The sequence below is a fragment of the Jaculus jaculus genome, chromosome 9 (genome assembly GCF_020740685.1).
Source record: "Jaculus jaculus isolate mJacJac1 chromosome 9, mJacJac1.mat.Y.cur, whole genome shotgun sequence".
NCBI classification, from domain to species: domain Eukaryota; kingdom Metazoa; phylum Chordata; class Mammalia; order Rodentia; family Dipodidae; genus Jaculus; species Jaculus jaculus.
The window spans coordinates 95,471,421-95,494,119 of NC_059110.1; the positions used below are offsets into that span (position 1 = coordinate 95,471,421).

At 45.8% G+C, this 22,699-nt stretch overlaps 1 protein-coding gene across 1 annotated transcript; it reads left to right on the forward strand.

Moving 5' to 3' along the window:
* Positions 1-3,994: 3,994 nt before the first annotated feature.
* Positions 3,995-18,213, forward strand: C9H17orf64 (chromosome 9 C17orf64 homolog). The gene is made up of 6 exons (XM_045158038.1): positions 3,995-4,045; positions 5,199-5,300; positions 5,542-5,717; positions 8,248-8,347; positions 11,828-12,047; positions 18,128-18,213. Exons 1-6 carry the CDS (start codon positions 3,995-3,997, stop codon positions 18,211-18,213), a joined length of 735 nt encoding a protein of 244 aa, XP_045013973.1.
* Positions 18,214-22,699: the final 4,486 nt, after the last annotated feature.

The window sequence follows — 22,699 nt, forward strand, 5'->3', positions numbered from 1 at the left end:
ACCCTCTCTAGGCTTGTCCTCTGCTGATGTTTCTCACTGAGGGATTTCATGACTCAGATTCTTTTTTAGTTTGAGAGACACAGAGAGAAAGAGGGATATATAGAGAGAGACACAGAGAGAGAATGGGCATGCCAGGGCCTTCAGCCGCTGCAAACAAACTCCAGGTGTGTGCGCCACCTTGTGCACATGTGCGTCATTGTGTGCTTGCAACCGGCTTACATGGGACCTGGGGATTCAAACCTGAGTTCTTAGGCTTCACAAGCAAGCACCTTAACCACTGAAGCCATCTCTCTAGCCCCGTGACTCAGATTTAAAGACCCATCTAACTTCCCTCAGGCCCATCAGTAGGTCACACTGAAGCTCTGTCTTAAATAATGACTCAGACTTTGCAGTGGCTTTGCAGTAGGGAGGCCCTCATCTGGGAGCCGCAGGTATTTTTTTCAGGCCCAACACTACATCTGGGACATGCAGTTATTGTTGCTGTTGTCTTGTTTTGTTTTGTTTTTGAGGCAAGGTCTCACTCTGGCCCAGGCTGACCTGGAACTCACTGTGTAGTCTCAGGCTGGCCTCAAACTCCTGATCCTCCTACCTCTGCCTCCCAAGTGCTGGGATTAAAGGCATGTGCCACCATGCCTGGCTTGTGACATGAATTTGCATGGCCTCACATTTCTTAGGATCTTGATATCATTATAGATAATTGAATAGTTTATAGTAAGGTCTTTTTTTTTTTTCTTTTAATATATTTTTATTTGCCAGGAGAGAGAAAGAGAGAGAAAATGAACACCAGGGCCTCCTGCTTCTGCAAAGGAACTCCTAACACATGTGCCATTTCGGGCATCTGGCTTTTCATGGGTGCTGGTGAACAAAACCCAGGCTATCAGGCTTTGTAAGCAAGCACCTTTAACTACTGAGCCATCTCCCAGCTGTCATGAGGGCTTCTTTAGTAATTCTAAGATGCCCTTTAGTTTCCTGCAAGGAATGGAACAGAGGAAAAGAAAGCTCTTTGCTTTAGGATAATAATATTTTTTTTTTCAAGGTAGAGCTTTATTCTAGCCCAGGCTGACCTAGAATTCACCATGTACTTTCAGAATGACCTCAAACTCATGGCAATCCTCCTACCTCAGCCTCCCAAATGCTGAGATTAAAGACATGTGCCACCACGCTCTTTAACAGAGAGAGTGGAAGGAGAGAGAGAAAGCAAAGATCTTCAGATCTATGCGGCAAAATGTAAGCATGAGGTGCTAAGAGGCAGTCTCAATGCTTACTTAATTCAGAACAAAAAACAAGAATTTTGGAAGCTCTGTCTAAAATTTAAGCCAAAGGGAGGGAATTACCACAGGATATATTTTATAATCATGGAAAATGTTAATAAAAATTTTAAAAATGAAAAAAAAAATAAAATAAAATTTAAGCCAAGTAGTGGCATACACCTTTAATCTCAGCACTTGAGAGGATTGCTGTGAGTTCGAGGCCACCCTGAGATTGCAGAGTGAATTCCAGGTCAGCCTAGGCTAGAGCAAGACCCTACCTCGAATAACCAAAAACTTTTTTTTCTTAAATATATTTATTTATTTGCACTTGTGTGGAGGGGGGCATGCCAGGGCCTTCTGCCACTGCAAACAAGCACCAGACATTTTTGCCACTTTTGGAGTCTGAAAATGAGTCCCAGGTGAACAGACTTTGCAAGCAAACACCATTAGCCTCTGAGCCATCTTCCTAGCCCCCAAGGCATATCATTTTCTTAACATGCAATCAATAAGCAAAATAAAAAAAAAAAAACCTTGCTATTTTGAAGGGTATACTTCAAGCATCTTTTCAATACATATCTGAACAATGGGATTATACCACATTGTTAGTTCAGTTCCTGTTTCCCAGTCCAATAATTACAGATATGGGGTAGCATTTTTAAAAGTTATATTTATTTATTTGTTTGCAAGCAGAGAGACATAGAAGAGAGACAGACAGAGAGAATGGGCACACCCAGGTCTCCAACCACTATAAATGAACTCCAGATGCATGTGCCACTTTGTGCATCTGGCTTTATGTGGGTACTGGGGATTCAAACTTGGGTTGTTAAGCTCTACAGGCAAGCACCTTGACCTCTGAACCATCTCTACAGCCCCCCCTTTTCAAAAGTGTATTGGGGTACCATTTTAACACTTTGTTTTTGTTTTTGTTTTTTCCGAGGTAAGGTTTCACTCTAGTCGAGACTGACCTGGAATTCACTATGTAGTCTCAGGGTGGCCTCGAACTCATGGTGATCCTTCTACTTCTGCCTCCCAACTGCTGGGATTAAAGACATGTGCCACCACACCTGGCCCTTAACACTTTTTTTTTTAAGTTTTTTATTTTATTAATTTATTTGAGAAAGAGAGAGAGAGAGGCATAGTGAGAGAAAGAGAAAGAGAGAGAGATAATGGGCGAGCCAGGGCCTCCAGCCACTGCAAATGAACTCCAGATGCATGCGCCCCCTTGTGCATCTGACTTATGTGGGTCCTGGGGAATTGAACCAAGGTCCTTTGGCTTTGCAGAGAAGCGCCTTAACTGATAAGCCATCTCTCCAACCCCCATTTTAACACTTTTTTAAATAATCATTTTATTCATACTGTTGTTGATGTCTTGTTTCCAAAATGTCACTATTTAAAATGCCATCTTTTCTCCTTGGGACTAATTCCTAGCAGAGAATGCACAAGTAATATTTCTTAGCACACTGCTTACCAATGATCACTTCCTATAAACGTGTACTGGAGGCCTCCTTTCTCCTTGCTCTTATCTTCAGAAATAATAATGAATGCTCAGAGAACAAACCTTCCAATTTGAACACTGAGAAGGGACTTTGATTGTGTGATCCCCCCCCCACCCCATCGAAGACATTTTCTGAATGTGATGGCACAAAGAATAGGCTAATGGTTTCAGGACAGAACGGACACTCAACCAAACTCCTAGGTCTCCCAGCCAAGTATCAAGAGCCACCCTGTCCCTGTCCTGTGCAGGCACACATCTGTCCAGAAAGGAGGTCCTTGGGACCTCAGTCCCAAGATCCGAGTCTGGGCTCTAATGGCCATCTCCCTCCATCACACTTGTGAGAGGAAATCTGTCCCCAAGCCCGGAAGACACGAAGGAGGGCCCCTGCAATGGCATCCAGTGTCCCAGCAAGTCAAGTGACTTCAAGCAAGTCAGTGACTTGGAGGGCAACAGTCTGCTGAAGGACTCGAGGAGGCCAAATGGCTGCAAGCTGGACCTTGGCATGCCCTGAGCGCCTCCCCGGAGGACCAGGCCCCTGAGACTCAAGCCCTCCATCCCCGTCCCTCGACCCAGGGCACGAAGGTGGCCACAGCCAGAGCAGAAGTCGAAAGGTGACCCAAAGATGGGCTCCTGGGCGGCTGACCTGGGGCAAGTGGTAGGACCTCTGCGTGGCCAGGCTCCTGTCCTGTGAGCCCAGGCCAGGGAGGGCTGTGATGAGCGAGGTGGTCATGAAACAACTCACCCTGGAAGCAAGCCCGCCGCCGCCGCCACCGCCACCCGACCACCACGCAGTGCAGTCGGTAGTGTCCCTAGAGATGCGCTGCCTGCCATTCTCTCCCTCAGCATGCCCTACCCTCTGGTCCTTTGTCCTGCAAAGGAATGTCGCCGAGGCCCGGCCTCCACTGTCCCCACGCAGGAGGACGGTGCAGAAGCCCCTACCACGGGTGGCCCGCCGTGAGCCCACCCGGCTCTCACTGTCGCCAGCTCGGGAGGCGCCGGCTCCCCAGGACGGCCCCCAGTCTGGAGGAGGGATGGCTCGGGCAGAGGTGAGGGGGTACCCCCCCCTCCCAGGAATGAGCGGATGCCACCGGGAGGGGCCCCGGCTGTCTGTGTTGGCAGTTGCCATGGTTTTACTCGGAGTTCTGGAGCCAACCCGCCCCGCTGCCTGGGGACACTCGGGACCCCCCTGCCAGCAGCCCGTGGGGACGTGAGGAGGGCCATCCCGGAGCCTGCCCGCACGGCTGTGCAGATGGAGGCCTCCGGGGACCAAGGGGGCGAAGGAGACAAGCCATTCGAGAAGGTGGGGCGAGGCTGGCATGTGAGGGCACCGGGGAAGGAAGTGCCCAAGAGTCTTAAGTTTTTGGAAAGCTAAGAACATGAAATTCAAGGAAGAAGGAAAACTAGTGTGTGTGTGTGGGGGGGGGTGAGTTAGCAAGACACTCAAAGAGCAGGAGACTGGAATTCATTCACATATACTAGAGGTGTAAAGCACTTGTGCTAGCGTTGGGCTTGATCCCAGCACCACACACACACACACACACACACACACACACAGTGATAAACATGTTTATTAATTACATGCATTCAGGAACATGGTAAGGAGTCCAGTCTCGTGGTCAGTTTTGAAGGCTCAGGTAGTGGCAGGTGAGTAAAACCATGGCAACTGCCAACACATATATATGGTTATGTGGTATGTTTGGCATATTTATGGAGTTAATTAGCCGGAGTTCGCTCTCTCTAGGTTGAGGGGAGCCTGTCCCATCCACTTTCCAACCATCTTCATACCTTTGCCCTCATTCATCAAGGATCTTACTTTCTCCCCTGACACAGACAGAAGTTAATGCTCATTTTGTCCCCCCCGAGCGGCTTTGAAAAGATAGGCTGTAAAAAATAAACATAGAAACAAGCAGAATAAATAAATGAGGTCCTATTTATTCCCCCAAAGTCACCCACATTTTCTGATGTCTCAGTACTCTCACCTGTAACCAAGGATAATAATATCCAACCTCACATCTGTGGGAAAAGAAAATGAGTTAATGCTTATCGAAAGCTCTGTAAATGTACCTAGTAGGTATGAAAGGATAAGTATAAAATAAATAGGTGGAATGTTCTAAAATATTTTTTTTTTTAGGTAGGCTCTCATTCTAGCCCAGGTTAACCTGGAACTCACTTTGTAGCCCAAGCTGGCCTTGAACTCATGGAATGCTCCTACCTTTCTGCCTTCTGAATGCTGGAAGGAGAAAGTGCACCACCATGCTGTTCTAGGTTTTCTAAGCAGAGATTTTCAGAGATTTTTTTTTTTAACCTAGGCTCACTTATACTAATGCTGGCTCAAGAGACAGATCACAGGGAGAATGGACAAGGGTTTGGGGGCTGTAATTTAGGCTAATGCCTACCTAGCACAGCCTCTTAGGAGCTGTGGACCCCTCACTGGCTACCCTGCCTCCTTTTAGGTGACAACTGTTCCTTGCTTAGAGAGGACTTCCAGCGCCATCCCAGCTGGAGACTCCCTGATTCATCATGCCAAGGGCCTGAGCCAGGACACCTTCAAAATTGTAAGAGGCTCCCCTGGAGGAATTGGGAGGCCTCTGACATGCAGCCCACCACCCCACCTGTCACACTTTTGGAGTGGAAGTGGGCTGAGAGGTCCACTGGAGGCCTCTCATTAAACACACACAGCCTTTCGTGGGCCGTTAAGGACGACAGCCAGGCCAACCTGCTGGTCAACTGGGGCTGTCCACCTGTCTCTTCTCCCCACGCCCCATCAGCCCCTCACCTTGCCTGTCCCTTCCCCAGTGTAAAGAATACCTAAGGCCTCTGAAGAAGTTCTTGCGGAAGCTGAACCTGCCCAAGGACCTTCCCCAGAAGAAAAGGATCAAGCACACGAAGCAGAGCCTCGAAGCGCTGGGCGGCCACATCAACACCTTCCTGCGGCATTACTGCCGGGCCTGGGAGATCAAGCACTGGAAAAAGTAGGAACGCCTCTCTGCCTTTCCTCCCATGCCCACTCCTGGGTCCCCTACGTCCATTAAGATCACATCTTTTTTTTTTTTAATATATCTTATTTATTTATTTATTTTTTGGGTTTTTGAGGTAGGGTCTCCCTCTAGCCCAAGCTGACCTGAAATTCACTCTGAATTCTCAGGATGGCCTTGAACTCACAGCAATCCTCCTACCTCTGCCTCTTGAGTGCTGGGATTAAAGGCGTGCGCCACCATGCCTGACTTTTTTTTTTTTTATTTTATTTGATACAGAGAAAAAGGCAGATAGAGAGGAAGAGAGAGGGAGAGGATGGGCACGCCAGGGCCTTCAGCCACTGTAAATGAACTCTAGATGCATGCGCCCCCTTGTGCATCTGATTTATGTGGGTCCTGTAGATTCGAACTGGTATCCTCTGGCTTTGCAGGCAAATACCTTAACCACTTAACCATCTCTCCAGCCCCGAGATCACACCTTTCTTTTTATGGTTTAAAAATTATCAATATTGAGGTAGAAATTTTATTTAAAAAAGAAGAATTAGGCTGGGGAGATGGCTTAGCAGTTAAGCGCTTGCCTGTGAAGCCTAAGGACCCCGGTTCGAGGCTCGGTTCCCCAGGTCCCACGTTAGCCAGATGCACAAGGGGGCGCATGTGTCTGGAGTTCGTTTGCAGAGGCTGGAAGCCCTGGCGCGCCCATTCTCTCTCTCTTCCTCTATCTGTCTTTCTCTCTGTGTCTGTAGCTCTCAAATAAATAAATAAATAAATAAATAAAAGTATTTCTTAACTGGGCATGGTAGCATACACCTTTAATCCCAGCACTAGAGAGGCAGAGGTAGGAGAATCACTGTGAGTTTGAGGTCAGCCTGAGACTACATAGTGAATTCTAGGTCAGCCTGGACTAAAGCAAAGACCATCCCTCAAAAAAAAAAAAAAAAAAAAAGTCTCTCTTCTATAAATCTGTTCCCTCGTGTGTATGTATAGTGGAGATAACCATACCTACCTTATCTGGTCTATTGAGAGGCCTGCATAATTTTTTTTCCACTACTCGAAATGAAACACATGCTTAGCAAGCATGCTACCGCTGAACTATATGCTCAGATCTCTTTATTTTTAGAGACAGGGTCGCCCTAAGTTACCCTGGCTGGCCTTGGACTGACTGCAGCCCAGGCAGACCTTGAAGTTGCAACCTTCCTGCCTCAGCCTTCTGTACAGCTGAGCAAGCAGGCCTACACCACCAGGCCCAACTATGATTTAACATAAGTAAAGCACTTGGGACATATTTGTAGGAACACAAGAGATACTCAACAAGTATTAGTTCCTTTCTTTCCAAGGAGTCACCTCCAATCTTTTGCCCTGAAAACAAAACATAAGAATGCCCTCCCCTCTACCCTGGGAGATCTCACATACTTTCTAAGCAAGAATCCACACCATGGATGTGGTAAAATATGCTCACCTCATAGAATGGATACCAGAACAGAGCTCCAGGCATGCCACACAGCTATCTCAAAAACAATGGCATGCACCTATTAAGTAAAAATTTTCAATTACAGCTTATACAGAACCACTCAGCTTCTCCCTACAGCACATAAAAAGATTTAAGATTCTGGGTGCCTAGCATTAATTTACCCTCAGTAACAGAAGAGAAAATTCCCTTCATCCTTAAGATCTTTTATAATAATAAATTATTCTATATGTATGGAAGTTATCAATAAAAAGTGGCCTTCAGCCACTGTAAATGAACTCTAGACGCATGCGCTCCCTTGTGCATCTGATTTATGTGGGTCCTAGAGATTCGAACCGGTATCCTCTGGCTTTGCAGGCAAATACCTTAACCACTTAACCATCTCTCCATCCCTGAGATCACATCTTTTTTAAAAAATATATATTTTATTTTTACTTATTAATTTGAGAGAGAGAGAGAGAGAGAGATACAGAAATAGGCAAGGAGAGAGAGAATGGGTCCGTCAGGACATCCAGCCACTGCAAGTGAACAGATGCATGCACCCCCTTGTGCTTCTGGCTTATGTAGGTCCTGGGGAATCAAACCGAGGTCCTTTGGCTTTGCAGGCAAGTGCCTTAACCGCTCAGCCAATCCCTCCAGCCCTAAGATCACATCTTAAGGGCTGGGCACAGTGGTGCACACCTTTAATCCCAGCCCTTGGGAGCCAGAGGTAGGAGGATCGCCGGGAGTTCGAGGCCACCCTGAGACTCCATAGTGAATTCCAGGTCATCCTGGGCTAGAGTGAGACCCTACTTCAGAAAACAAACAAACAAACAAACAAGTCTTTCCAGAGCACCATCTAAGTGGACAGCTACTGTGTTGCAGGTACTTGCTACCAGCACATGATATTCCTGCCTTAGCATATCTCTACCTCCAATCCCTCAACCTGAAGGTGAGAAAGTAATAGGTGGCTCTTCATGCCTGGGTAGGTCCCAGCCACAACACCCATGCAGAAGCAGGAAGGGCCGTATTCCACCTCTCTGAGCCTCAGCTCTCGGTTCTCTTTTCCCCCTCCCCCCACAGGATGCTCTGGCGATTTGTCTCCCTCTTCTCCGAACTGGATGCAAAGCAGCTTCGCCGGCTCTACAAGTATAGCACTACCAACCAGACAGCCAAGTTTCTGGTGAGGCTCTCTAGAAACCTCTACAAGTATAGCACTACCAACCAGACAGCCAAGTTTCTGCTAGTGGGGAGTTGGTCAGTATGTTCTTGGATCATGAGAGGAGCTCTGGGCCCTCTGATGCAATCTGGCCCCTCTGGCTCTTTCCACAGTTCACTGCCTGAGGAAGACTCCTGTTCTGTTTCTACCTTTCCCTGTACTGGGCAAGCAGGCTCATGGGGTCACACACTTAACACCAAGTTCTTTTTATTATTTATTTACTTATTTATTGAGATAGAGAGAGAATTGGTGCACCAGGGCCTTCAACCACTGCAAACCATTTCCAGATGCATGTGCTACTTTGTGCATCTGGCTTACATAGGTCCTGGGGAATTGAACCTGTGTCCTTTGGCTTTGCAGGTAAGTGTCTTAACCACTAAGTCATCTCTCCAACTCAAGTTCTTTTTTTTTTTTTTAATTTATTTGTTTGAGAGCGACAGACACAGAGAGAAAGACAGATGGAGAGAGAGAGAATGGGCATGCCAGGGCTTCCAGCCTCTACTAACGAACTCCAGACGTGTGCACCCCCTTGTGCATCTGGCTAACGTGGGACCTGGGGAACCGAGCCTCGAACCGGGGTCCTTAGGCTTCACAGGCAAGCGTTTAACCGCTAAGCCATCTCTCCAGCCCCCAAGTTCTTTTTTAAAAAGAATTTTTTTTTTTTGAGGTAGGGTTTTACTCTTACCCAGGCTGACCTGGAACTCACTCTGTAGTCCCAGGCAGGATGCACAGTGATCCCCTTACCTCTGCCTCCTAAGTGCGGGGATTAAAGGCATGTGCCACCACACCCAGCTTAAAAAAATAGTTTTAAATTTATCTGTAAGCAGAGAGCGAGGGAATGAGATAGAATGGGTGTGACAGGATTTTTTGCCTCTGCAAATAAACTCTACATCTGGTTTTCTGAGCTTATTGAGGACTCAAACCTGGGCCAGCAGAGGCTTTGCAAACAAGCACCTTTAACTTCTGAGCCATCTCTACAGTCCCTTTTAAAATTTCCTTTTTGTTCCATTTTTGTTGGGCTTATTTGTTTTTGTTTTTCAAGGTTGAGTTTCACTGTAGCCCAAGTTGACCTAAAATTCACTATGTAGTCTCAGGCTGGCCTCGGACTCACAGCAATCCTCCTACCTTGGCCTCCTGAGTGCTGGGATTAAAGGTGTGTGCCACCATGTCTAGCTGTTATTTTTATCAAATATTTTTATTTATTTATTTGAGACAGAGAGATAAATAGAGAGAATGGCACACCAGGGCCTCTAGCTACTGTAAATGAACTCCAGATGCATGTGCTACCTTGTGTATCTGGTTTATGTGGGTCCTGGGGAATCAAACCTGGGTCCTTAGGCTTCTCAGACAAGCATTTTAGCCACTAAGCCATCCCTCCAGCCCTAGCTGTTATTATCGTTATTTTTTTGTTTTTGGTTTTTCGAGGTAGGGTCTCACTCTGGTCCAGGCTGACCTGGAATTAACTCTGTCATCTCAGGGTGGCCTTGAACTCATGGCAATCTTCCTACCTCTGCCTCCCAAGTGCTGGGATTAAAGGCGTGCGCCACCACACCCAGCTTTTTTTTGTTTTTTGGTTACTTAGCTGTTATTATTATTATTTTTTATTTATTAACAGACACAGAGAGAAAGACAGATAGAGGGAGAGAGAGAGAATGGGCGCGCCAGGGCTTCTAGCCTCTGCAAACGAACTCCAGACGCGTGCGCCCCCTTGTGCATCTGGCTAACGTGGGACCTGGGGAACCGAGCCTCAAACCAGGGTCCTTAGGCTTCACAGGCAAGCACTTAACCGCTAAGCCATCTCTCCAGCCCTTAGCTGTTATTTTTAAAAAAATATTTACTTATTTGTTTGAGAGAGAGGCAGATAGAAAATTCATTTTTTGTTTTTTTTAATATTTTTGTTTATTTTTATTTATTTATCTGAGAGAGAGAGAGAATGGGCATGCCAGGGCCTCCAGCCACTGCAAATGAACTCCAGATGCATGTGCCCCCTTGTGCATCTGGCTTATGTGGGTATTGGGGAGCTGAGCCTGGGTCCTTAAACTTCGTAAGCAAGCACCTTGACTGCTAAGCCATCTCCCCAGCCCTTATATAACAATAAATTTATACAAAATAAATTTATATAAAAATTTGTTATTTTTATATAACAAAAATATATTATTTGGAGCTGGAGAGGTGACTTAGTGGTTAAGGCATTTGCTTGCAAAGCCAAAGGACCCAGGTTCCATTCCTCAGGATTCACATAAGACAGATGCACAAGGTGGCACATGCATCTGGAGTTCATTTGCAGTGGCTGAAGGCCCTGGCATGCTCATTCTCTCTCTCTCTCAAATAAATAAAATAAAATTTAAAAATATTTTATTTGGTTGGGCGTGGTGGTGCACACTTTTAATCCCACCACTCAGGAGGCACAGGAAGGAGGATTGCTGTGAGTTCGAGGCCAGCCTGAGACTACAGAATAAATTCCAGGACAGCCTAAGCTAGAGTGAGACTTTAGAAAAAAAAATTATTTGGGCTAGAAAGATGGCTCAGCAGTGAAAGGCACTTGTATGCAAAGCCTGATAACCTAGCTTTAATTCCCAGTACCCACATAATGCCAAATGCAAAAAGTGCATGTGGAGTTCATTTGCAGAAGCAGGAGGACCTAGTAAAACAATACTCACTCTTGCTCTCTCTTATGAGAGCTATCAATAAAAAGTTGTTAATTTTTTAAACAGAAGCTACCTTTTTAAAAAAAAAAGATTTATTTTAATTTATTTATTAGAGACAGAGAGAGGGGTGGGGGAGAGAGAGAAAAAGTGAAAATGGGCGTGCCAGGGCCTCTAGCCACTGCAAACAAACTAGGGGCGCATGCGCCATTTTGTGCATCTATCTGGCTTATGTGGAACTTGGATAATCGAATCTGGGTCCTTAGGCTTTTTAGGCATGTGCCTTAACCGCTAAGCCATCTTTCCAAGCTCAATAAAAAGTTGTTTTTTTTTTTTTAATATCAGCAAATAAATATCTAGGCATAGTGGTGCGTGCCTGTAATCATAGCACACTGCTGAGACTGGAGGACTATACTTGGAACTACACCCAGGGACAGCCCGACCTAGAAGACAGTTGGTAGCCTGGTCCCACTCACATCCTTAGATTGATTTTGTTTGTTTGTTTGTTTGTTTTTCGTGGTAGTGTCTCACTCTAGCCCAGGCTGACCTGGAATTCACTATGTAGTCTCAAGATGGCCTCCAGCTCACTGCGATCCCCTACCTCTGCCTCCTAAGTGTTGAGATTAAAAGCGTGCGCCACCACACCAGACTACATCCTTAGATTCTTAACACCTTTTGACCCTACCCACTTAGCCAGGCAAATGTGAGAGGCAGCGATTTCAACACGTGCAGGGTTGGCCATGTGGAAGCCAGGCTCATCTTTCCCCCAATCTCTCTTCCACACTGGACCCCACTGCAGGTAGCATTCTGCCCCTTGGATGCACCAGAGAGATCTTTGCTGACCAACCAGGAGGACAGCCTTCCCAGACTCTGCAGTGCTTGGGGGCTGCACGGCAACATCAGCGGCATGAAGGAGAGGCTGTCCAAGATGCAAGCGCCCGGTCAAGAGGCTGCCATGCTGAAGGAGCCAAGGTCCCTGCGCCACGTCAGCAGAGGTGATGCCCACGGGATACTGCCGAGTGCCTGGGCTGGGAGATGCAGACCAGTCTGGGGGTTTTCTTGGAGCAGACTGGAGCCTCTGCACTGAGCCTGCCAGGTCCCTGTCCATCTTCTCTGCCTCCTGTGTTTTGCTCTGTTCTTCTTTCCTTCCCTTCTCTACAGTCTCTTTTCTATTTTTAGTTCCTCCTCCAGGTATGTTCATTATAGAATGTTTATATTTTGAAATATTTTTTGTTCATTTTTATTTACTTGAGAGCAACAGACAGAAAAAGAGGCAGATAGAGAGAGAATGGGCACTCCAGGGCTTCCGACTACTGCAAACGAACTCCAGATCCATGCAACACCCTGTGCATCTGGTTAATGTGGGTCCTGGGGAATCAGGCCTCGAACCGAGGTCCTTAGGCTTCACAGACAAGCGCTTAACTGCTAAGTCATCTCTCCAGCCCTAGAATTTTTTTAAATTTTTTGTCTTTTTTTGATTTATTTATTTGAGAGCAGCAGACAGGGACAGAAAGAGGCAGAGAGAGAGAATAAGCACACCAGGACCTCCAGCCACTGCAAATGAACTCCAGACACATGCACCCCCTTGTGCATTTGGCTAACGTGGGTCCTGGGGAATCGAGCTTCGAACCGGGGTCATTAGGCTTCACCGACAAGCACTTAACCACTAAGCCATCTCTCCAGCCCCTGGTCATTATAGAATGTTTAAAATGTAGATAAGGGGCTGGAGAGATGGCTTAGTGGTTAAGATGCTTGCCTGCAAAGCCAAAGGACCCAGGTTCAATTCCCAGGACCCACGTAAGCCAGATGCACTCTGCTTCTTTCTCTTTCTCTCAAATAAATAAATGAAAAATAATAAAATATTTCTAAAATGTAGATAGGTGTGAAAAGAGAGAAGGCGCCCAACGCCCAGAGGCCAGCACTTCTGCCATTGAGTGTGGTTCTTTCACTGTTCTGTACAAGTTCCCCAACAGAGGTTTCATAATGCACACAGTTTAAGAGAGAGAGAGGCAGATAGAGAATGGGCACACAAGGGCCTTCAGCCACTGCAAACCAATTCCAGACACATGTGCCCCGTTGTGCATCTGGCTTACTTTACGTGGGTCCTGGGGAATCGAACCTGGGTCCTTTGGCCTTGCAGGCAAGTGCTTCAACCGCTAGACCATCTTGCCAGGCAACACATACAGTTTGGAAAGCTGCATTCCCAGTTCCCATTTAAATCCAGGCACATTCCCATAGGATAAGAGGCAGGGTGGAGAGGGAGTATGGACTCTCGGGCAGTGCAGCAGTGGCAGGATGCCCACTGTTGCATGGAGTGGGATGCAAGGAAAAAAGAAAGGGACTCGCCCTTAACTGAGCCAGATGGCTTGTGTGCTCTCTGCAGTGCTTGGCTCCCTGTAGGGGCTGCAGCAGTCCTTAGTAAGCGAGGGGAGGGGGCGAGGCTAAGGTGGGAACCAGTAAGGGCCCCTGCTGTGCACCGAAGTGCCCAGATCCACCTCACACTGCTGGGACTCTCTCCTGTGCCATAGCTGCCTGGGCTCAACTACTGCTGGGGAAGGCGCATGCTACTGTATTGGAGGCCAGGGGAAGGCATAGGATGATGCTCTCTTCTGTTGCACATCCTCCTGAGCGCCAGAGAGAGTGGCCATAATTTTGAGTCGGCCACTTCTCTGAAGGCCTGGCTGGGTGGGTTTGTTTTAGTCAGGTTTGCAATGCTGGCAGGAAACACCAGACCAAGAGCAGCTTGTGGGAGAAAAAGTTTATTATGGCTTGTAGACTCAAGGGGAAACTCCATCATGGCAGGAGAAATGATGGCATGAGCAGAGGGTGGACATCACCTCCTGGCCAACATCAAGTGGGCAACTACAACAGGAGAGTGTGCCAAACACTGGCAAGGGGAAGCCCTCCCCAAGAATACACTGTCTCCAGGAGGCTTCAATTCTAAATTGCCATCAGCTGGGGACCTAGCATTCAGAACACCTAAGTTTATGGGAGACACCTGAATCAAACCACCGCATTCTGCCTCTGGCCCCCATAAACTGATAACCATACATGTTGTAAAATGCAATGTATTCATCCAACTTTAAAAGTCCCCATAAGGGCCAGGCATAGTGACACATGCCTTTAATCCCAGCACTGGGGAGGCAGAGGTAAGAGATCGCCGTGAGTTTGAGGCCACCCTGAGACTACATAGTGAATTTCAGGTCAGTCTGGGCTAAAGTGAGACTGTACCTCAAAAAAAAAACAAAACAATAAAATAAAAGTCCCCATAGTTTTTTTTTTATCAATAATATTCAAATGTCCTCATAATCCAAGGTCTTTTAACTGAGCCACAATATCAAAAATAAGTAAATAACACTTAAAATTTAAAAAAACCTAAAAATCAAAAAGCCCATAATGGCACAGAATTCAACACTCATGCTGCAAAAGATGACATTAGGCATAGCAAAGAAATATTCAACCAACACAAGATTTTAACAGGGCAAACATCAAACTCTGAAGCTCCAAGTCCAACAACTCTAGCCAGTGACCAGTCTCAAAATCTAGTAATTCTAACCAACAAGTCTCTGGAGTTCCAATTCTACCCATCCAGCTAGGCTACTCACAGTCCTGGGAAACTTCATCCAGGGCTGGCAGCAATCCTTGGCAGCCATCTCGAGGTCCTGGCATGTCCACTGGGTCTCCACTGCAACCCACAGTTCATCCTCATGGATCCAGCAGGTCTCCATGCAGGGCATCCAGCAAACCTGCTTCACACTGCCCAGAGCCATTTCCAAAGCACAAGACTGTGCTGCAAATTCAATGACCCTCTCTTTCCTGTATTTCTCATGCTCCACAATATCAGGCAGGGTGCCAATTTGTTCATCCAGGGGGGAATAAAGCAGACTTTGCAGAATAGGACACTCCTTGAGCAGTAAGGCCCCTTCAAAAGAGTCTGCATTCTTTTTTTTTTTAATCCATGATTACTGTTTTTTATTATCAGATTGAACTTTAAGTACTTTAAAATTTCTTTATTTTATTTATTTATTTGAGAGAGAAAGGAGAGAGAGAAAGAGGGAGAGAGAGAGAGAATGGCTGTGCCGGGTGCTCTAGCTGCTGCAAACAAACTCCAGATGCATGTGCACCTTGTGCATCTGGCTTTACGTGGGTCCTGGGAAATCAAACCTGGGTTATTAGGCTTTGCAGGCAAGTGCCTTAACTGCTGAGCCATCGCTCCAACTCCATATATGGCTTTTTAAAAAAAGTGTGTGCTGGGGATCAAACTCAGGTCCTCATGCTTGCACAGCAGGCGCTCTTACCCACTGACATGTCTTCCCAGTCCCTACTTCCCAGAGCTATGTTTTATTTTATTTTTTTGAGGTAGGGTTTCACTCTAGGCCAGGCTGACCTGGAATTCACTAGGTAGTCTCAGGGTGGCCTCGAACTCATGGTGATCCTCCTATCTCAGTTTTCTGAGTGCTGGATTAAAGATATGTGCCATTATACCTGCCTTATTTCCCAGATTAAAAAAAATACATATAAATATATTTTTTAACCAAAAAAAGACTATGCTGTATATGCTTTTTTTTTTTTTTTTTTGAGGCAGGATTTCACTCTAGCTCAGGCTGCCTTGAAATTCCCTATGTAGTCTCAGGCTGGCTTTGAACTCACAGCAATCCTAACTCTGCATCCTGAGTGCTGGGATTAAAGGTGTATACCACCACACCCAGCTGTATATGCAAATTTGATTTGAACTTGCTTTTAAAAATTAATGGCTAGGCTGGAGAGATGGCTTAGCAGTTAAGCACTTGCTTGTGAAACCTAAGGATCTCGGTTCGATGCTCAATTCCCCAGGACCCATGTAAACCAGATGCACAAAGTGGTGCATGCATCTGGAGTTTGTTTGCAGTGGCTGGAGGCCCTGGTGAGCCCATTCTATCCCTCTCTATTTGCCTCTTTCTCTCTCTGTCACTCTCAAATAAATAAATAAAAATGAAAAAAAAAATTGATGGCATCAAGCCTGAGGAGATGACTTAGCAGTTAAAGGCACTTGCTTGTAAGCCTCTTGGCCAGTGTTCAATAGCCACACACGTAAAGCTGGATGCAAAGTGTCACATGTGCCTCAAGCCATGGGAGGTAGAGCCAGGAGAATCTGGATGTTCATGGGCCAGTTAGACTGGCCCACACAGTGACAAAAGTGTCAAGAGAGAACCTGTCATTCCAGGTGTGGTGGCACTGCCACTTTAATCCCAGCATTCGGGAGGATGAGTTAGGATGACTGATGTGAGTTCAAGGCTACCCTGAGACTACATAGTGAATTCCTGGTCAGCTGGACTAGAAGGAGACCCTACCTCAAGAAACAAAACAAAACAAAACAAAAATGATAATAATGTTTTCAGGTCAACATTAAAAATATTTTATTTATTTACTTATTGCAGAGAGGGCCAGATAATATAGAGAGAATGGGTACGCCAGGGCCTCCAGCCACGCAAATGAACTCCAGACATATGTGCCACCTCGTGCAGCTGGCTTACGTGGGCACTGGGAAATTGAACCTGGCTCCTTAAGCTTTGCAGGCAAGCACCTTACATATCTCCTAAGCCATCTCTTCAGCCCAACATCTTCATTTCATGGAATAACTGAAACAAGTACTCCATATTCAAATTCCAGACATCACTATTGCTCACTCTGGCCTCTCAAACCATGCATTTTACCTGTCATATCAGTTAAATCTTTTCACCTAGCAAAGTCATGTGGAGGTCAGAGGACAACGTCCAGGGCAGCCTTCACCATTCCACCTCACTTGAGGCGGCGTTGCCGTCCATCTGGCTCTGCAGCTGTTCTTTGCCTCACTCAGTCTGCTGGGAAGTCTTGTCTCTGCCGCCACCACCCCGCCAGAGTGCTGGGATTACGGAAGCCCACCACAGCTTCCAGCTGACTTACATGGGGTCTGAAGCTCATACTCAGGTGCTCAAGCCTAAGAGGTAGACGCTTGATTCGCTGAGCCATCTCCCCATGGGGCTCCGCTTTTGGGATCTATTAACTTGTCTCTACCTTTAGGTCAAAAGTCTAAATGAATGAAGCTTTTGTTTGTTTGTTTGTTTAACACTGGAAATTGGCCTCACATAGGCTAGTCAAACATCCCACCTGAGCCTTGTCTCCAACCCCACCTCCTCCTCTCAGTCTTTTTCACTAAGACACATTAGCGATGATGCAGGTTCTCCCATTGTCACATGAGGAAGCAGGTAAGCTGGCGCACCCACCGTATGAAGGCCCTGGTCTCCTGCGGTGAGATGTCTGTCATGCGTGTGGTGCTCACAAGTGAGCTGTAATTAAAACTTGGCAGTGGAGTTTGCAAACACTGGTGTTTTCAAAGTACTTGGAACTGGTTGGTGAGATCTGAGAGGGAGGCAGGGAGGAATCATAACATGAAGCGAGAAGCTAAGAAAACTTGTGTCTGTCTGGACCGTGTCCTTAGCTTGCCGTAAAGGCTTTGGTCATGTCACTTCCTTGGTCCACGCCTGAGTAACAGCTCTCATCTATAAACTGGGGATGACGTCATCTCCTACTTCACAGGCTTGAGACTCAGTGGCCTACCTGGAGGTCATAGTTTTTCTTTTTTTAAAATAAAATATTGTATGTATTTATTTGAGAGAGAGAAAGAGGCAGATAGAAAGAGAGAGAGAATGGGCACGCCAGGGCCTCCAGCCACTGCAAATGAACTCCAGATGCTTGTGCCCCCTTGTGCATCTGGCTTATGTGGGTCCTGAGGTCCTGGATCCTTAGGTTTCATAGGCAAGTACCTTAACCATTAAGCAATCTCTGTAGCCCCATACATTTTTCTACTTTTATTTATTTATTTATTTTTTTGAGGTAGTTTCGCTTTAGCTCAGGCAGATCTGGAATTCACTATGTAGTCCCAGGGTGACCTCAGACTCAGTGATCCTCCTACCTCTGTCTCCCTAGTGCTGGGATTAAAGGTGTGCACCACCATGCCTGGGTATACATAGGTTTTCATTTCTCTATCCCCTTCACACTCTGCATTGGTTACTACGATTTTTTTTACTGCTTGTGATAGAGCCTCAAAAGCCTCTGACCAGAATTCTTTCTGTGTTTTCAGATTCTTTAAGGAAACCTCCTCAAAAACCAAAATTCAAGAGGAAGAGGATCAAGGAAGCCCCAGAAACACCTGAGAGCTATTCATAGGGAGACTCAGGGGACCGAAGCCAGCTCACCCTGAACCCCTGGGCATCTGTGCCGCTTCCTCGCGTCTAGTCCTGGCTGGGGAGCGGGAGGAGGTCCAAGAGTGGAGAGAGAAAACTAACCTTACAGAAAGGATGCTCAGTTCTTAGTTATGAATAAAAGGGGTGGGAAATAAACATCCTTAAGACAGTTCTGCTCTGTTTGCTCTCAGTCTCTCGTACCAGTGCCCACTGGCAGGTGCCTGTGCACACACTGGGCGGTAGTTGTGTGGCGGAGTACCAGAGGCTGATGAGGGAGGCGGCCATGTGGCAGCCATCACAGCAGGCTAAATACAGGGATGAGGGCAGGCCTGGGGAAGGCCGGAGCGTGTGGTGATGGTTAGAAGCTCCCCAGTTCTGAACCTGAGACTGCACTAAGCCCTAGGGCAAGGGCTCACATCCATTGTATGTGAGGTAGCGCACTGCCACCTGGAGGAGCTATGGGACACTGCAGCTGGCTTCCAAAATCTATGGGAAGATGGCGACCAGGAGGAGGGTATGAGTTTCCTTCAGTCTGCAAGGCCGAAAGGCAAAATGTGCAAAAGGGGAGGCCCTCTTTACTGTTTTCTCAAATTCAGGACAACCTTTGAATTCTAAAGTAGCAGACCATACGTTGTTGCTCTGCTCAAAACTCTCCAACAGTTCTTCGTTTCATCCAAAGTCAGTCAGCCAGGAATGCTTATTGTGCACACCTAAAATTCCAGTTTGGGGTTGGGTGAGGCAGAAGGACGGAGAGTTCCAGGCTGGACAACAAAGTTTGACTATCAAACAAAAGAGGTCCGAATCAGCCAGGCACGGTGGCATGCTTGTAATTCCAGTGCTCAGGAGGCAGAGACAGTGAGCTCCCTGCAGCTCACTGGCTGGCCAGTCTGGCCTACTTGGCTAGTTCCAAGCCAATGAGAGATCGTGTCTCAGAAAAAAAACAAAAAAACAAAAACAAACAAACAAACAAAAAAACAAGAGAGATGGCTCAGCGATTAAGACACATGCCTGCAAAGCCTAAGGACGCTGGTTTGATTCCCCAGTACCCATGTGAAGCCAGCTGAACAAGGTGGTGCATGTATCTGAAGTTTGTTGCAGTGGCTGGAGGCTCTGTCATGCTTACCCTCTCTTCCTATCTGCCTCTTTCTCTCTCTCAAATAAATATTAAAAATAAAATAGAAGATGCTGGGCCTGGTGGCAGATGCCTTTAATCCCAGCACTTGGGAGGCAAAGGTAGAGGATCGCTGTGAGTTCAAGGCCACCCAGAGACTCCATAATGAATTCCAGGTCAGCCTGGGCTAGAGTGTGAACCTACCTGGAAAAAAAAAAAAAAAAAAGAGGAAAGAGAGAGAAAGGCACTAAATGATGCTAAATGGAGCCAAGAACTACTTACTCTAGGGGACTCTTTTCCCTAACTGCATAGTTTCTTTTTTCTGCTGTCATCAGTATCAAGATTAGGGCTAAACCTTGAATATGTACATGGGCCTTGGGTGACCCAAACCATAATACCATTGCCTCAGTGCCTGTTTATGGGCTTCTTTCCCAATACAACTACTAGCCTCACTTTTTTGTTTTTCAAGGTAGGGTGTCACTCTAGCCCAGGCTGACCTGGAATTCATTATGTAGTCTCAGGGTGGCCTCGAACTCATGGCGATCCTCCGAAGTTCTGGGATTAAAGGCATGCACCACCATGCCCGGCTCACTTTTTAAATTTCTTTTGTTTATTTTTATTTATTTATTTGAGAGCGAAAAACAGAGAGAAAGAGGGAGAGGGGGCGGGAATGGGCATGCTAGGGCTTCCAGCCACTGCAAACGAACTGCAGACATGTGTGCCCCCTTGTGCATCTGGCTAACAGAGGTCCTGGGGAATCGAGCCCTGAACTGGGGTCCTTAGGCTTCACAGGCAAGCGTTTAACTACTAAGCCATCTCTCCAGCCCTTGCTTTACTTTTATAACTTCAAAACTTTATTCAAATATCACTTCCTCAACAAGGTCTAGATTTACCCATTTTTCTGGGGGGGGGGTGATTGGTTTCTAGGTAGGGTCTTGTTCTAGCCTAGACTGATCTGGAATTCACTTTGTAGTCTCAGGTTGTCCTCGAACAGAGGACAGAGATCCTACCTCTGCCTCCCGAGTGCTGGGTTTAAAGGCATGCACCACCACGCCCAGTTTGGCCCTATTTTTTTTTTTTTTTGGTTTTCTTTTTTTTTTTCCTTTCCTTTTCTTTTCTTTTCTTTTCTTGTTTTTCGAAGTAGTATTTCACTCTAGTCCAGGCTGACCTGGAATTCACTCCATAGTCTTGTAATGGCATAACTCATACTCTTATGGTTCAGAGGCAGAGCTCAACCCCAAACCCAAACCTGACAACAGGATTCTGTTCTTCCCAGAACTTCATCAGGTCTCTTAACTACTTTCAGTCTTTTAAAGTTGTAAGTCTAGGGAAGAATGACAGTCACTTTCATGAAGACTTAAAAATGCCCCCACAGGGCTGGGGTTATGACTATGCAGGAGTGAGGGTTGTTCAGCTCCCCAGCACCCATGTAAGTGTTGGGTGGGTGGTGGCCTGCCTGGAATCCCAGTGCTTGGGAGACAGAGGGGATCTCCAGGGCATGCTGGCCAAATTGGAGATCTGGGTTGAAATGAGAAATGCTGTCTGTTAATAAGGTAGAGAATGATGAAAAAGAACAGCTAGATGTCAATTTCTGGCCTCTATGTGCACACAAATGCACCTGCACACACACACACACACACACACACACACACACACACACACTGTCCAAGCAATCACGGACACACACATACCGCGCGTGGAACAAACAGTGCTGGCATCCATGTGTCACTCCCAAAGTGCTGCTGTGAGCACCGTCCCCAGCTGCCGTCACCATGGCCCTTCTGCCACACATCTTCATTTTCTTGAACAAGAGTCCTTTTGTTCTGCTTCCAACAGTTTCTCTCACACTACTCTCTAATAAGAACAGTCTGAAAAATCTAATTAATTCTGAGTCCCACCCAAAAGCAATCACAACTCAACTGGAAACAGATGCTGTATGAATGCAAGAGCACTATATTTATTAGGTCAATAATTCATTTTTAGCAATACAAGTACAGAATATATCACAATGCTGGTTACAAACATATTTAGTATGGTTTAATAGTTACAAATAATGGTGGGTACTACAAGTAGGTGAGAATGATATGAAAGGTCATTCTGACCCAATGAGGTGTCTTCAAAAATCTAATAATGACCTTAGATATTTCTATAGAAATTACTGTGGCACTAGTAGTGGGGATTTTCCTGTAAAGAATGTTAGTGATTTGTTTTTAATTGTTCCATTAAGAGCTTTGTATTTTGAGCCTATTAAACTAAAATCCCCTGTTGCTTAATAAAGTATAAAAATAGTACTGACCTGGTAATAATAAAATGTAGCATTCATTCACATCATAAAAGTAGAACTAAACTGAAAAGTTTTAGTTACCATGGCAACGTATCTTCCCATAAAAGGACTATACAGAAATGAGTTATGTTACACAAATGGTACCTGCGATGTTTATTTAGTGATCCAACACTGTGCACCACAAACTGAGTTTTCTAGATATCTATATATAGCATATATAATCTTAAAATTTTACTCTTGAAAAACATGTGCACTTCAACAAACTCACTAAGGCCACTCATGCTATAGATACCTAGGGCTGCAATTATGAATAGTTATTTAAGAAATCCTAAAGCACACTCCCTTTAGATCACCACCAGGGTAAAACCAGTTCTCTGCATAACATTCCTGAGATTTGGGGACAAAAGAACTACTAGTGTTTAAAGTTGGAGATTAATCCAAATACCGTATTGAATTTTTTCCCTGGTAACTTGAGGTCCTCTAAAGCCAAGAGGTGAAACAGGCATTTATTTTTCAAGCAAAAATAAAATTAATAAAGTATGGAAGCAGCAAGGCTATAAGTCCTGGGGAAAATGTAAAAAAAGGGGGGGGGGCAGTTAACAATACCTGCTACTTAACAAATCATTGAGTTTGTAAGTTCTGGCCAAAAGCTTCCTTCATGTTTAGACATGGGTTTACTGTCCAGTTTTCTTTGCTCACTACACAAATAAGCCAAGTGGTATACTCATTTCCAAGACTGAGCTGCTGTACTTAAAATTTACTTTTCTTTCTTTCTTTCTTTCTTTCTTTCTTTCTGTCTTTTTCTTTTCTTTTTTGAGACAAGGTTTTACTAGGTTGCCCAAGCTGATCAAGTGATCCTGTCTCAACCTCCACATGCAGATTTTTGCATTTAGTTTTCACAAGACAATGAACTCTCTTCATGGTAGGGGAGCAGAAGTCTTTGCAAATCCTGTTTTCACAATGCAAGAACAACTGTGCAAGGGTTACAACAAAGCAACAGTGAGGTCATTTTTAAACAGGCATTTGATGGCTAGAAGGGTCCTAATCCTTGGGTCAAAAGCTACTTTTGAGGAC